Source organism: Motacilla alba, chromosome 2 (genome assembly GCF_015832195.1).
Source record: "Motacilla alba alba isolate MOTALB_02 chromosome 2, Motacilla_alba_V1.0_pri, whole genome shotgun sequence".
In the NCBI taxonomy this organism is placed as follows: domain Eukaryota; kingdom Metazoa; phylum Chordata; class Aves; order Passeriformes; family Motacillidae; genus Motacilla; species Motacilla alba.
Genome location: NC_052017.1, coordinates 68,307,300 through 68,323,358, shown reverse-complemented (window position 1 = coordinate 68,323,358; position 16,059 = coordinate 68,307,300). Strand labels below are relative to the sequence as shown.

At 44.5% G+C, this 16,059-nt stretch overlaps 1 protein-coding gene across 1 annotated transcript in view; it reads right to left on the bottom strand.

Moving 5' to 3' along the window:
• DUSP22 (dual specificity phosphatase 22) overlaps positions 1-16,054 on the bottom strand; it is a 43,448-nt gene extending 27,394 nt beyond the window's left edge. The window contains exons 1-3 of the mRNA XM_038126843.1: positions 15,789-16,054; positions 9,811-9,844; positions 2,142-2,224 (exon numbers count right to left, since the gene is read on the bottom strand). Coding sequence (XP_037982771.1) covers positions 2,142-2,224; positions 9,811-9,844; positions 15,789-15,809 — 138 coding nt within the window. The 5' untranslated portion in view covers positions 15,810-16,054. The remainder of the gene's footprint in view (positions 1-2,141; positions 2,225-9,810; positions 9,845-15,788) is intronic.
• Positions 16,055-16,059: the final 5 nt, after the last annotated feature.

The following is a 16,059-nucleotide window of genomic DNA, read 5'->3' as shown; positions in this document are numbered from 1 at the left end:
CACGACTAGGGAATACTGGAGATAAAATATTCTTAGTTAAAGACAAAGGCAACTACTGCAGAAGCAAAGGCAGCTTTTTACAGGTGATCAGTATTCACATAAATGCAAACACATGAAACAGGGAATCTCAAGGAAAATATTTTCCCTTATCACTGCAATTGCATGTTGAGAAGTCTGAATAACATCAGATGATTTCTGAACACAAAAGTAATCACTTTCCACGAGTGAAATTTGGGGAGAAAGGTGGTGAGTGATACACACAGGGAAAACATTCCTATTTGATTTCAGCGGACGTGAGAACAATCCCCATGCACAATGTGGACACACAAGCTGTAAACAAACCCACCTAAAACCTGGCACGGATGTAAATAACAAAGGAAGCAACCAAACCTAACAGAAGTTTTCTAGGCTCTTGTTCCTAAACAGAAGCATTCACTGCAAACAATCACTGCAGTAAGACCATGACTGATAAAGTAATCAAAATTAGCTCAGCTCCCAAACAAATGGAATTTGAAATCCTTACACTACTTTAGGAACTGGGGAGGAGTTTTAAAGGAGCTATACTGCATGCAGAGAAAATTGAAGGCACAGTTGGAAGCAGGGGGTGATTAAAACAAGTCCATCCTCAACCAGTCGTGTTTTTCATGTGTTTGTTCATGTGCCACTATTACTTTTGAGACACTGCTGTGGACCAGATTGGGAAGAGAGCTGGGTAAACACAATCCTTCATGTCTTTTGTGGTGATAACTAGAGGAAGAAATGGTGACCTGGTTATATTTAAACCACAAAAGCTCCCAGTTCTATTTACCGTGCAGCCTCACAAACAGATGCATCACCACAAGCAAGGAGGTGGGGTGTGGGCTGCCAATACCACCACCACCACCACCAGCAGAAGCACTGGCCTAAGGCTGCAGCTGATCTGTACCATAATCAGTCTTTCGAGTTTTCTAATCATGATAAAACAAAACAAAATTCCATTCATTTGAAAGACCAGCACCCTAGAGGCAACATGACACCTCCTTTACTCAGCACAATGTTTATCTCTTTGACTTAAAGCACTCTTGGAAGTCAGTCTGTTTCAGACTTAACAAGCATCAGGCACAACACAAGTCAAATGGACAGCGTAACAAAGTCAACAGCTAAAGCACATTTTACTTTATGAAGCACATTTACAAATCTGCTTCAGCACATTTATAAATTCAAGGTCAACCAAGAGTTCACCATTATCTTGATATTGGGGTTTACTGTGACTGCTGGGAACACCTCTTGTTTGGCTTACCTATTGACTTGCCTGGGAGAAGTGGAAATTCTGTAGTTTAAGGACTGAAATCACTGGAGATATTTTGCATGAAGAAAAAGAAAAGCAGACATTCCCAGAGGTATATGAGGGCTAACACCAACAACTGCCTTACCCACATTTTTGAAGGAATAAACAAATATTAGAGGATAATATCTCCTGACATAAATCAAATAGCCAGATTTTAAGATGCAGCAAAGCCCAGGCAGACTCCCCTCCAAGGTAAGCTGGTGTAAAGAAGAAATCATAGCATTCCAACAAAGCAGACCTGTATCCTGTTCCCAGCTCCTTCCCTGCTCAAGATAATACAGTAAATACAGGTCTTCAGATGAGTTTCCCTTCAGTAAAATGGGAATAATACTTTATGTAAAGTTTTGGAGATGGCCTGCTATTTTAGATCTATTATGTGAGGATCACTGGTTCCTCCCACACTCCAAGCCTAAATAAGGCAATTTCACATAGAAATGGACTGCAAACCCATCTGCCATAAAGATACAAGGAAGGAGCCAGAGTACACAGAAGGGTTAGTACTGGGGAAGGAATGTTGTTTATGTGATGCTTAAACTACACACAGAAGGAAACTTACCTTTACTATTAAAATTATAACATAATCCCATTATTGTGTTATACAGATTGCCAGTGTAGTTCTATTCCCTTGTCTGTTACATTTCTTGTTGTTGTAACGGCAGGAACAACAAAACCTGTGGCTGGATCTCAAAACTACAGCTTTCAAGAAAATCAGTCTTAAAACATCAATTGCACAGAACAAAAAATTAACCCCAAGATGACTGTGACAGTCAACTGCAAAGGAAGGATTTACTGTGGAGTCCCCCACAACTCTTACCTCAAGCATAGGGCGGGCACTGTCATGGATTGAGAGAATGTGCGTAATGTTATTCTTACTCAATTGCTCTACATCTCGGGCATCTGTGATAGAGGGAAAAAAGGAAGATAATTTTTTTAATCTCTTGAAATAGCATTTCCATTGTGCATGTTGAAAAGTTACTTATTGTTGATACATTTCTTTTTGAAGCTGCATGAAGTCAGGCAAAACCTCAAATGCAGCTGTTCTAGAACACCATCATCAGAGTGGGTAATGGGAAGACACACTTCTAACTCCAAAACAAATTATATACTATATAAAGACCAAGCTTAAGTGACTCAGGAATGTGTTCTCAAGTCAGAAGTTTCATGTATTTTGCATCTGAAATGTAAGTCTGTGCATGCCTGTGTGCAGGTGATGGCCATCTGAACCCGCACTCAGAGCTGTACAAGAAGTATCTGACCTCCTCTCTACCCACAAATCCCCCTTCAGGGAATACATTTTCACTGGGGAAACAGACCCTGTGATATCCAGGTCTGAGAAGGGAAGCCAACCAGATCACTTGAATTAAGGTCTCTGTAGACAAGCCAAGACAATAACAAGATTCTTACTTTCTGTGAACCAGCAGAGAAAAATGTGCATTTAGCCAATACAAATGATAATTTTAAGTCTAAAGAGAGACAGGTGATAAAGACATCGAATGTATGAAAAAGCAAAATACTACAGCAAGGAACTGCAGTTTTGAAAAGGTGGTTCCTAGACCTGTAACCAAGGGGTTTCAGACATTCAAAACTGGAAAGAAAACTGAGGTGACTGAAAATTTGATGCTAGATATGGCAACACCATAGGCTTGATTCTATGAGGAAAAAAAGGGTAAAACAGACTATCTGTCATCAGTAAGCAACTTTCCCCATACTAAACTATCAGCATGTCAAAAAACGACCTGAAAGAACCACTAATACAGGTAAAAGTTAGCTTGTGCCCATCTACTTTTGACCTTTTTACTTGAAAATGGCACAGCACACCATGGTAAGTACAGCAGTGGTTTTGTGATGGGAACACCTGCCTTCGAAACCTGCCCATACAATCTTTTCACATTAGCCTGGTTGCACACAAAAAGAGAGCACTGACCACAAAGGTTTCAAAACGGCTCTCTCTAGGTACAAAAATAATAGCATCACCTGTACGTTCTTTATGTACATGCAAGAGTTCAATTAGCATCTCTTGGGTTGTCTTATCCACCTGCTATAAAGTTTCAATGCTTTTTCTACATCACAAAGAAGAGCTGGACATTTAATTATACTGCCCCATAGACAGGATCCAAGTGAGCACAGTAACAAGCAATGAAATTTAAACCTAATCCAATTATGAAAGCTTCTCTACAGCTAATAAAATTAAGAAAAGAGTTAAAACTGCAAGGATTTTATTCACTACTGCTCAAGCCTGCATGATCAACACAGATGCCTAATCCTTCAAGAGAGAATTAGCACAAATTGTGTCTGAAACAGAATTAAAGCCTAGCTCCACAGAACAAATAAAATTTCCTAAAAATCTCAGAGAAAACATTTCAAAGGAGAAATACTAATGCTTGCCAGGCGACGTCCTCTAATCCACCTGACCTTCAGATTTTTTTAACAGTTTGTAGGACAGTCTCAATTCCTTAGGGAATGCCTAAGCAGGAACGATTTGGAAGCCCAGAAACCTAAGTGCCCCTAAAAATCACTGTTTTCTGTCTTACCAAGACGAAGGGCAGACTTCAGAGCCTGCTGGCTGGAACTCGTGGTGTTAAGGTACACCTAGCACAATGAGACTCCAATCTCTAATTATCAGTATGACCTATGTGGTAAGAAATGTCTTGCCACACAAGGCAAACTGCTTTAAAAGAAGGTATGATCCAAATTAAATGCTGACTGCTTTGAACCAGTTTGAAAGGCTTAATGGACATAGCACAACTCAAAGTGACTGAAATACCTTAGTTCTTCAGTTAACAGAGACTCTGGATAAAGGAATTTCAGCAAATCAAAACTATACACTGAGATTTCAGATATCCCTAGAAACAAGCTGGAAATGGCCATCTCAGACCTACATCACTGGGTAGCCAGCAAGTCCTTAATATTTTGGGAAATAAGCATTCAATTCACTAAAGCAGAGGAGACAAAGCTTCCCAGCTACTATCTGGATTTGAATTTTAAACAGCTTACAAAAGAAATTCCCCTGGTTCCCCAGCACCTGCTTTAAGTCTCTACAGATACTACTGATAAGGCTATTTAAACGGCAGTACAAATAAGATATCCTGTCTCATACCATAAATAACAAAAAAAAATTCAGAAGTTATGTAAAGAACCACCAAAAACCAAAAGAACCACCACCACCACAGCAATTCTAATTTCTTTGCTGTAGCACAATGCTGTACAAGCACATCCCAGCTCACATTTTGAAATCACAGTGTGAAACACTCCATTTTCAAATGTTAGGATTAAACCTACTATTAGAGCCCCCTCCTGTGCATCCCCTAAAGGGTGCCTCAAATGCGGTATTATTCTTCAACAACAGCTTACCTAGCATTCTGTTTAATACAGAAAAATGCTTCTCAGCCTAATGCAGATCTGGACTTTTGAGTAAAGCCTTTGGGAAATTCTCTCTTCACACAAAATGACACAATTCACACAGGGGAAGTCTTCCTCTCTCCCTCCCACATTTAGCCTTTTTTCCCTCCGTTTCATACTATCACTCCACGTTCAACCTCTATTCGTGCAGAGAGCTGCAAACACTTATACACAAAAGTAAGGCCAAAGTCATCAAAATGGGACCAGGGCCTCAGAATTTGTCTCCCTGCAGCTCTGGGAAGCCTTACTATGTGCTGGGGAGAAAATCACCAAGCGCAGTGGGCTTCCATCCCCGTCAGCAAAAGAGAGACACAGCTCCAACCACTGCAGTTAAAGCACATCAATGACTGAACAACTCCAATACTCCAAATGTACCTACAACCATGCTCTCTTACTTCAGTGTTTTAGTGCCTCCACAGAAATGCAAGGTGAGGGATAAGGACTTCCTCTCAGACAAGGCAAGTGAGTCCAGCATGTACATGAGTATTAAGTCTCAATCTGCAGATGTATAGAGACAACTTCATCATCAAATCTTTTTGTTTTTATTATATAAGGCAAATTTTTGTCTACACTTTCTCTTCTGCTTTGGAGAGAGCTAGATATAGAGACAGCCACCTAAAGAAGAATATCCTATGCAGTGGTTCAGAGCACTAAGAGCTATTACTGAGAATGGTTTCCCATCAGGAGAGCTTTGTTCCTGAATCCAGTTATGTGCAGTTACAGACACACACACAATCTGTGTTCATGAACAAAACCTCCACCTCTCCTGTCTCCACTTCATGCTTTGTTCTAAAATATATTTTGTCCCATCCTCTCAGAAGAACCTTTTTGAGGAGCAAGAAGGGTGGGGAAAAGAGGTCAGTACTCTGTTTAATGGAGTACCAATAGTCTTCCTTCAAAAGGTGAAGCTGAAAAAGGTAATGGTATTTCCATCTTCTCCTGTTTTCAGTATCTGATATAAAGCCTTAGGAAATGGAACTTAAAAAATAGTAAGCAGATGAGAACAGGAATTAACTGACTTTAGAAACACAGCAGAACTACTTGGTGGGCATTGCCTTTTTATACACTTAGTAATGGGAAGGGCAGAAATTTCCCCAAGACTCTCCAGACCATCCACAGCAACACTGGACTCTTTGGGGAAATTAAACCTCATATTGTGGTTTTCCCCTTCAAATTAAAAAGCCCCCAAATATTCCATGGAAAAAACCTTGAATGATTACAAACAAGGAAGAACACAAGTGCTTGAATATTCAAGGTAGAAACACTCTTGAGTGTCTGGTTTCTGCTACTGCCACACCTCTTGGTTTGGAAGCAAACAGAACATCCACTAAGAATCTCTCATCAGAAGAAACAGATTTTGTTTTCCATTTGTGCAGAGAATCAGGCTGTCCTGTCAGTCCCTTAAGGAACAAAGCAACCATTTTTGTTGTGAGCACAGGTGAGTTTCAAGGGCCATCGGGTTTCCAGTGCAGAAGACAAGTGGACAAGCAGTCCCACAATGAATTCTTTGTCTTTTGAGAGGACTGCATTTCATCTGTAAGGTACAAACGAAACAAAACAAATTTTCTCCAAAACCAGAGGCAGAAAGAGGAGTTAACTTCCTCTTTCTTTTTCCCTCTTAGCCCTCTACTCTGCCATTTGCAAAGAAATAACTACTCCTTCACTTTCACAGAAAAATCCCAAGTGCTGTTTCCTTCTGGGCTTTCAGACCAGACTAAGTCTTGTATTTTATATGGACATCTATGGTTCTTCTTGAATTTTTCTGCCCTCTAGCTGTGCAATCTCAAATATAACCTCTCAGGAGCATACCACACTTTTCATGTGCTACTGATGAGCTGAATCATGCTTATAGAGCCTGTAAGATAGCACTTGAACACATGCCAAGATCTGTGCTCATTCAGGAAAGGTTTCCAGAGACATACTCAAGCTCTGTCGACTTAGGGGGATTTCAGGAGATACTTCAGTGCTTTCCATAATCAGCACTACATGTAACTTTCTACCCTAAAAACCATTAAGGTGATTATTAAAGCCCCTCTCAAGTCTATGTGCTTAGCTTAGAGGTTTGTGCAGCACCAAACAAAGCAGAAGCAGCAAGCTCAGCTCCCATTTTTGCCACAGGTTCATTTCACAAGCTGTTTCTGGGCCTCAGTTTATCTCCCAGTCAAATGCAGAATTTGCACTACTCTGTCACAGACTGCATTTAAGTTTACTAGGCCTAAAAGCAGAAATATAGCTGAATGGTGAATAATAATTCCCCAATCAGAGCAATTCCTGAATGCCTTCTCCAGACAAAGCCCTCCAGAATTAGTGTTTAACATCTCAAATATCCTACTTTCACTCAGCAGAAAGGCACCCATCTAGAAGAACTGTGCCTTTTCCCAGCCTGCCAGTGTTCCCAGAGGTCTCCCATGCAGCAGCGAGGCAGGAGTGTGAGTAGGATGGTACATTGATTTAGTTCTGGAAACTGCATGCCCAGGCTCCCTGAGGAGCCACTGGGGAAAACTATCCTCCAGAGGGCAGATCAGAGCGATTTACAGACATTCCCCTGACTCAGCTTCAGGAGAAGCTCCCTCTTTTCCACCCCAGCTCAGGGACTCAGACAGTGCCTCGAATTCTCAGCCCTGTGTCTGGGCAAGATGCACAACACCAGGGATTCAGAGTTTCCTCCTCTTACTGACAAGATGCAACTTTATCCAATTTCAAGCTATCAATCTTAAGCCGAAGAATGGGAGACTGATCAAAAATGCATTACAGGAAATAATTTTGTAAATCCCTCCCTTCATGAGTAGCTAGTCATTTCAGCTGCCTAAATCAGGATACTCTGACCAATCCCAACTGCACATGCTGCTGAGTATTTCTCAGTCAGTGATCCCCTTCGTGGCAGTCTCAACACTCACCAGTCACTTTTTAAAAAAGCCTCACAAAGCAGAATACGCCCCAAGAACATCAGGATCAAACTCCTCCATAAAAATACACTGGTAATTAACCAACAACCTGTTCCTAAATGGGATGACTTCACCGCACAGAGAGCTTGCTGCAACTGCTCCCAAGCAGTGAGGCAAGGGGATGCTGAGGGACAAGGAATGCAGGAAAGGGTAACAATTGTAAAAGCACACTCTCGTATTAGTGAAGTACTTTAACACTTATCTTTTCTTCACCAGGTATGGTAGCTTATCTGAGATTATAGCAGGTACTTGTGAGGGTAGAATGTAATGATTAAATGCAATATAAGCAAAGGTCACAGCAGTAAATAAACGGACATTTTGTTTGTGTTTTTAATCAATTTTAAAAAACAGACTCCATAAAACAAACAGAGGGGTTAAATTTAACTCATCCTCTCTTTTCCGGAGGTAAGCAGAAGCATTACACCCTCTGCTTCGTTTTCAGCAGGTTCCCATTAACACTCCCCAGCCACAGCAGCTCCACCTGCACGCCTCTGCTCTCCGCGCGGGCGTGACCTGCCCTGCCATTCCAGGGCCGCTCCCAAGGCACACCGAGAGACACAGGGCCACAGGCCTGGCGTGGGCAGAGATGCTGACTCACTCTGCAACCCTGGCCAAGTCCCCTGCTCTGAGAACAGAGCTGCACCAGCAAACAGATGCTCCCACCGAGTTTCACTCCCCTGGGCAAGGGCTTACCAACGGGATGGCCGTGGTGAGAGGGACTGACTGGGAGCCACGTTACCAGAGCCCATCCTGCCCACCCTACCTGAAACCTGAAGGACTCCATGATCAAACATCTTCCCAATTCCACCCCTTGCCTGAATTACTTCAGGAAGAGAAAAGAAAACAAAAAGAGGAAGCAACATGGCTGTGATCAAGTTTTAATTTTGTCATCAGACCATGCAGTGGTCCATCCAAAGGGCTTTCAAAACTATCCTCTTGGCCTTATTTTCTTTTTTTCTCCTATATTTTTCTTTTTTCTTCTTTCATTATCAGCATGAAATCACCTCTATCCTCTCATTTTCCTTACCATGGCACAATTAATTCCCTCACACAGTAGCCATTGTACTTGTGTTTATGGTGTGGCAAAAGGCAGTTTTTAACCTCACATGTACCTCCAGGCTGCCTTCCAAACTTATCTTAGCTCCATGTCCCAAGGGGCAGCAAGCACTGGATCCAAAGTATGGGTCAGCAGATCCAGAAGCAGGTAAATCAGGCAAAAACCACTGAACTCACAGGTTTTGGGATGGGAAGGCATGGAAGGAAGAGTGGGCATGAGGCAGAGAGAAGGTGCAGCACCATCTAAATTCAGTGTAGATGTTGCCAGCCTTAACAGACTGGGTGTGGTATCAGACAGCCCAGGAAGGACAGGATATCTATTGCAGGAGCTCCTGTGAGCCCTACTTTGCTGTTTTACCCGAGCATAGGAAATATGGAGTCTACATCTATCAAAACAACTGTACATGCACAACTGGTTTACTTCTGAGTAGGGAGAGTCAGCCAGAACTGCTGCTAAGAGTGTTTTGAGAACAGGTCATTTATTTGGATGTCTGCATAAGGTTTCCTGTGATTTCTAAACGTGTCTGTTTTTCTGTACACAAAAAATAAACCTCATGCATGAAGGAAAAAAAAATCCATAGAAACTTACATCTGCAACAGAGACAGTGTGAGTATCAGTGGTCAGGCTGCAACCAGCAGACATATCAGTCTCACAAGCGGTGACAACAGAACTCTTTAGCAGTTGTTATAAATAACCAAAATAATGAAAGCAATGAGCCAGAGGTATAGTAAGCCTTTACTTATAAGGAGGACTTGCAATAAGCCTTACAAAGAATCTGCCTGGCTCACAGGCTTCCTTGCCAAGCACGGGAATCGTTTAAGGCAGGGCAATGTTTGGGAATTCCAGCTGAAGCATGCTCCAAGGAGATGGTATTCATTTTACTTTTCTCAAAGTACTTGCAGCACAGCACACAGACCAGAGAGTAAACGAGTTCTTCTTTAAGTGCTACCAGTTGAATCCAGACATGAAGCAAGATGGGGCTAAAAAGCTATAGAGATACCAGAGAATTCTGAGTGCCTGCAAAACAACACCTTAAGACCCATGCTAAGTAATCCTAGAGATAATAATAAAACTAATCTTACCTTTAAAGTTGCCAATGAACAAGCCAGGCAGAATCTGTGAGAAAGAAATATAGTATCAAATATAGATATCTTGTGGTAAGACAATTTGACAAAGTTCAATTTGCATACAGGATGGAACATACTACTTTAGCAGACTATTGTGAAATGCAATCTAAAACATGCTGACAACTTTTGCAACCTTCTCAAACCAGATAGCTCTAGGCATGCTGAGCTTTGACAGCATTCCTTGGCAGATGGGGGTTATTAATCGTGAGGATTCTTTCACTTAATGGAGGCTCTCCAAGGACAGCAAATGTAGTTTACAAATTACAAAGCAGCCTCACAACACAGCCCTCCCCTGCCCCCCGCAGCAGGGTAACAGCTACCCTCATGGAACTAATGATGAAACTTCACACAGCAAAGGTGATTTGCCTAAAGTTGCTAAGGAAGCTGGACAAAGCCCTGCAAAATGACATCCTTTGAGGCTTTTGAAGTGCAAAGCCATGCAGGTCAGGGCTACAGCACTGTGGAGCTCTTAAAGGAAATCACTGCAAAAAGTGACCTGTGTGCTCACATAGCAAGGGAACTGCTGAAAGTCTGAGAAATGCATGTTTCTCTCCCAGATCTACCCCTTCACCCCACACTCTCGGATGCCTGCATAGGTGTCAGTTACAGGACGTTCTTTAACTTCACTTCAGCCTCTTTCCATAACAAGCACCAGGTACTAGGTACTTGGGGAGTATCAAGGAGTTTCAAGGTCTGCCCAAGGACCAGCATGTGCTTAAGGGCACGTGCATGCACAGACACAGAGGCAGGTGACACTGTAGTGCTACCCCTCCTACTCTCTCATAACCCTCCCAAACTTGGGAACAGCAGTACAGACAGCAAAAAATTGCCAGGCACACCGAACAACTGGCCAAGATTTTTGTTCTCTGCCACCTGAAGTCCCTGACCCACACCCACATCCTTTGAGGAGATCAGAACTGTGGCAGTGAAACCATACGATCCATTTTTCTTCAGTCCATGCATAGCACACCACCAGTACAGATATATCAGCACTGACTTAGCGACACCCCAGTGACACCACAACAGCAGCAACAGCCTCTCAGGCACAGCTATTTAAAGGGAAAACTCCACCCATTTAGGAAAGTCATGAAGGACTTTTCATCAGGGATCATTGCCACAGACTCGGTTTCACTGCAGCCTTCCTGCTGAAAGGTGACCCAGCTCACCATACACAGGTTAGCAGGGCCAGCAGAAGAGCCTGTAAAACAGCTTCTGACCTGCCCTAACTTCACGGCTTTCATCTGGTCAAAGCATCATGTTCGCTGTTATTTATCAAGCCTTGCGGGAAACAGTAAGGCTGCAGCATCTCCTGCACTCCTTGCAGCTTTGGTTTGTGCTAACATTCCTCCCTTTAGGCTTTGCTGGGCAATCACTCTGCCTGCTGTGTCACACCAGCTCGGAACACAGGGCTCAACTCCCCCTCCAATAAAAAAGACAGCTTCTCCAGGACCCTTGCTGTACCTTACTGCTTGTAGACCCTTGCTTGAAAATTAAGGGCTGATTGACAGCACTGGTTCATCAAGAAAACAGTTCTTTAGTCTTGTACAACCAGGCACCTGTACATTTTGCAAAGACAAGCTCAGACAGCTTTCTCCCTTTCCCTTCCCTCTTCATTTGTACAAATTCAACATTCTTACAAAGACAGCAAAAATGCCCAGGGCAGTTTCCAGAGCCAGAGTTTCGTGTAGGGTAAAGAAGCTTTACAACATCCTGCTGGCTCCGTCCACGGGGACAAGACTCATGGTTTCAAGGGACAATTCAGTATTTCAAGCACTCTCTATGACACTGCCAGGAGTGCAGCTCTAATGCTGCATCCTAGGTTAGGAAAAAGAAGCCAGTAGCTGTTCCAGAGAGGACAGTACTCAAGAGTCACTGCCAAAGAGGATAAATTCTGCAGACAAAATCATGTTCTAAAGCAAAAGGGACTCAAGTTATGAATGAATTTCACTAACAAGATCATTCCAGTGAGCACCCTCAACTTCAGTATAAAAAAAAACCGAAAAAAAGCTTTCTGGTAAATAGCTGTCTGGTATTTCCTATCTGCAGCACAAATCTTCCATCACACCACTCCCACTGAAGACTATAGCATTTTATACTCCTAGAGATTATTTCTGCATCAAATGTGCATTCTCAAGAGAGAATAAAAGCCTAATTTCAATTCACAGTCATTAAACTTTGACATTAGAAATCAAGATAGTGAGAAACACTGGGGGGGTTGCAGGAACGAGGTTTCTTGTTGGCAAAGGAGGAAAAATCCAGAAGTCTGCACTTGTGCATCAGGAAGCAATGCTGTATGATAGACAGGTAATTAGGACACCGTGCAACCAAGGACAGATGTTATCCCTGTTGTACTAGTCATTCTGGAAGCAAGAAACATTACTATGGGTGAAAGCTACCTGAAAAGAAGTGAATCTTCATGTCATGCTGACTAATACTTCAGCACTCAACTATGGCTGGGAACTTTCAGCTGTGTCATCTCACACTGCCTTCAGTAACTGCAACTCCGCGCTGTGCAAAATGAAGGCTGATGGCAGCTAGGGGCGTGTGAGAGAGAAGGGGTGGGAGTCAGAAGAGTAGAAAAATAACGTGGTTGTTTTTGTGAACTCCTCAACCACTGCTATATGAATAAAAACAGTAGCCTCTTTATATGATCCGAAACATTCAGAAAATGACCACAGACCAAGTAACCGATGTAGAAGAATACACAACCAAGGGACAAGGACACCAACGTCTGCCCTAGTTTGTACCGCACATGAGAGCAGCTCACGTTCTCCACATTGCACAAAGACCGAGCCCTGGAACAGACAGTAGTTGCTAATGCTTCTGTCAGTCCTCTCTGACAACACGCCTCTCTGGAAAATGGCTTAAAGGGCTACTTTGCTGCTGTTTCCTCTACCAACAAATGCTTATAATAAAGCATCTAACTCCTTGCCTAACACTGCTTCTGGTTGTGTTAGTACTGATGGGCGCTCTGGAGAAGTCCATGGGGCTTTCTTAGAGATGTCGGGGCACTGCAAAAGGAGAAGACAAGCCTACCTTTGTCCAGTAGTACACGAGACTGGCACACATCAGCAAGGGGCATTTGCTGCTCACATGAACTGGCACAGCTTCTCTGACTTCCATAAAATTAGCGACCTCAGCTGTAACTAGCCACATTGGGTTAAATTTCTTATTAATCCGCTCCTACAACAAACAGGGCTTATCTGCTCTTTTTGTAGAGATAATGCTCGAATCTTCTGAAGAGTTTACATGAATAATTGTCAGTTAACTTTAACAGCACTAAACAACTAAACCCCAGGAAGAGCTCTTCACCAAGATCCTGTTCACAGATAGTCAAATCTTGTCACCATCTCAGCCGCTAGACTTCAGCTCCTGGAAAACATCTTTCTACATTTCAACCACAGACTTCAACTTGAACTTTGAATACAAGTCAAAGTTAGACATTAACCATGAACACAAATCAGACTGCTGAGACAATTTCCTAAGTCAGACTCCATTACTCATTCTGTAAAATATACATCTTAAAAATACAAGAAAAAACACTGAAGTACTGAAAATTAATACTAGGCAGGTCAATGCACATTCACAACCTGATTCTCCTTCTCCGAACAGAATAAAAAAGGTATCTATGAACAAATGCTTTCAGTTTAATTCAGGAAATGTCAGAAGGCTTGGATGGGCATTAGAAAAAAAAACTAGGCCAGGCTAATTTTACACAGAAAATTAGCAAAGACAAACCTCACCTAAAAAGAATGCCAGGCCTCCAGCCCTTATCACTCTAATGGCCACATAAAGTCACGTGCAATTGCTATTTGCTATGAAATACATCAGTATAATGGGACAGAAAAATAAAGAGGGGACCATGCCATTGAGAAAGGATCAGCATCCAGAGGCTGCAGCAGTCCCTGGAGCTCTTTCTTACCACACCCTTTCCAGGCCATCATTAATCCTCTTCCCTTGGCAGATATACAAAGGGACTCTTAAAATGAAATAATCCATCATCAAATAAGCTGGTTATTTTTTCCTACCATCCGTATACAGCTCTACCACAAGAAACACACTTCAGTAGGAAACTAAGGCAATTTGTATTGACTGACTCCACTGAGTCAAGCAAATACCACCGCCATCTGTGCTCATGGCTCCATGCTTTCCCTTGCCCCTCCAGCTTCACCGACTCACGAGATCAGGAGGAAGAGATGATCCAGGGCTGCAATCAGAAGGTGGCAAGTTCCAGACCAACATGTGGGACCCCTACAAATATAAACCCTGATGGCCAGTACCCAACATGACTGTAGCCTCCTTAAAGGAGCCAGCCCTTCCCAAACTGCTGAACAGATCAACCTCTTGGATACAGCTATAAGAAAGGAGAGAAAAATTCAAGTAGTGTTATGCTTGTCCTGAAAGCACCAGGTGGTACATGTCAGGGCAACATTTAACAGAATTAAAATGACCAAACTGGCCAGTCACAGATTGCCAATTCCTACCCACACAGTACCACAATAAAATGTAATACAGCTTCAAAGGGCTGAGAGTTGTCCTTTTGGTTTGTTTTTTTTTTCTCCCCAGACAGCAACTTAAGCACCCCATATTGCATCCCTCTAATTACTCTGATAATTTCAAGCATTCCAAGAAAAATACTACACATATACCAGAACCCTCAAAGGAGTTTCTCTAGCTGTATTTCTTCCTAACTGGCCATTCCTAGAAGGCTAACATCAATGAGTGGCTAATATCACAGCATTATTCCCAGACTTTGAAAGTAAAAAGTGAGAAAAGGACCAAGGGAGGTTCTACCTCCTACACACTAACTCGATTCCTCAGCAGCCAGATCTTTTCCCTGCCGAAGGTTTTCTATTTCAATGTCCCATAGGATGGAAAAGCTTCCCCTTCCAGGTGGCACAGTAAGCACTCTGGATGTTCATCAATCTGACTTCCAGGGGCAAGGATGTTAGACTGGGACAAAATGTGAGGAGCTATTTCTAGCTGTTCTCCTCTGCTTTGTCAGAGGCCACACAGCAATGCTACTCCGAAAGCACTCAAAGCAGGATGTAAGACAGAGGAGATGACTCAACTTCTGTTCCTGATAGTAAGCTATATATAAAAGGCTAGTTACCACCACACTTTCAAACCTGGGTTTCAAACAGAGGTGGAGATACTGAGAAAAATCACAGTGGCCCCTAGGTAACCACCATGACATGCCAGGGGAATCGGGGCGTACAATAAGCCCCCTACTGCCAAAAGGCCAACACCCTTTGCAAAACAGATCCATCTTCCTTCCTCTTCCTCGCTGCGATCTCCACAGGGGCCGAGCGCTTTCCTGTCCCACCGGCACCGGGCGGGCCCAGCCTTCCAGCGACAGCCGGTGTCCAGCGGCTGCTCCGCGCCTCGGGAGCGGAGCGCGCTGTGCCCAAGTGACCCGATTCGGTGCCGCGCTCGCTGACACCGCACGCCCCGGCTCCTGCCGCGCGTCAGGGAGTGCCGGCTCCGCTCCACGGCAGCCCCCGGGGCTGGGGGACACAGAGAGGGCACTGAAGCCCGGCGCCGGGGACACGGCGGCCCTCGCCGACCGCCGGGAACTCCCTTCGCCCGGGAAGGGGAAGCCCAGGCACATCACCGAAACCAGGGCCCCCCTCTCGCTCGCCCGCCCTGCGCCTGGGGAGGAGAGGACGGCGCGCCCCGAGGGAGCGGCGCGGCCGCGGTCTCCATCCCTCCGCCCTCACCCCGAGGCGGGGGACCCCCAAAACCGAAGGGAAAAGCCCTCTCGCCCTGCCCTTTGTTCCTGGACCGGGTGCCCGCGGCGCAGGGGCGAGACAAAGGCGGGGGCGCCGCGGCACCCCGCCCGCCCCGAGGCGGGAGGGACAGCCGCCCCCGGCTCCGCTGCGCTGGCCCGCGCACATGCACTCGCGCACGGCGACATCGACGAGCGGGGTTACCTTGTTCATCCCATTCCCCATGGCTTAAGCGACCCGCACGCCAGCACCGCGGGAGAAGCCGTCGGCCGCTGCTGCCAGCGGCGGGTCGGCGTTCATGGGATAGTGCTTGCCGAGGGGGGACTGGGGACGGGCTAATTGCTAATTAAGGGCGGCCGCTGCTCGCCGCTGTCGGACAGGGCGAGGCTCATCCCTCTCGCCCTGGCCGCGGCCGTCGCCCTCCTGGATGCCGGGCGGCTGGGGGCGGGTTTCCGCTCGGCCGCCCCCGGGAGCG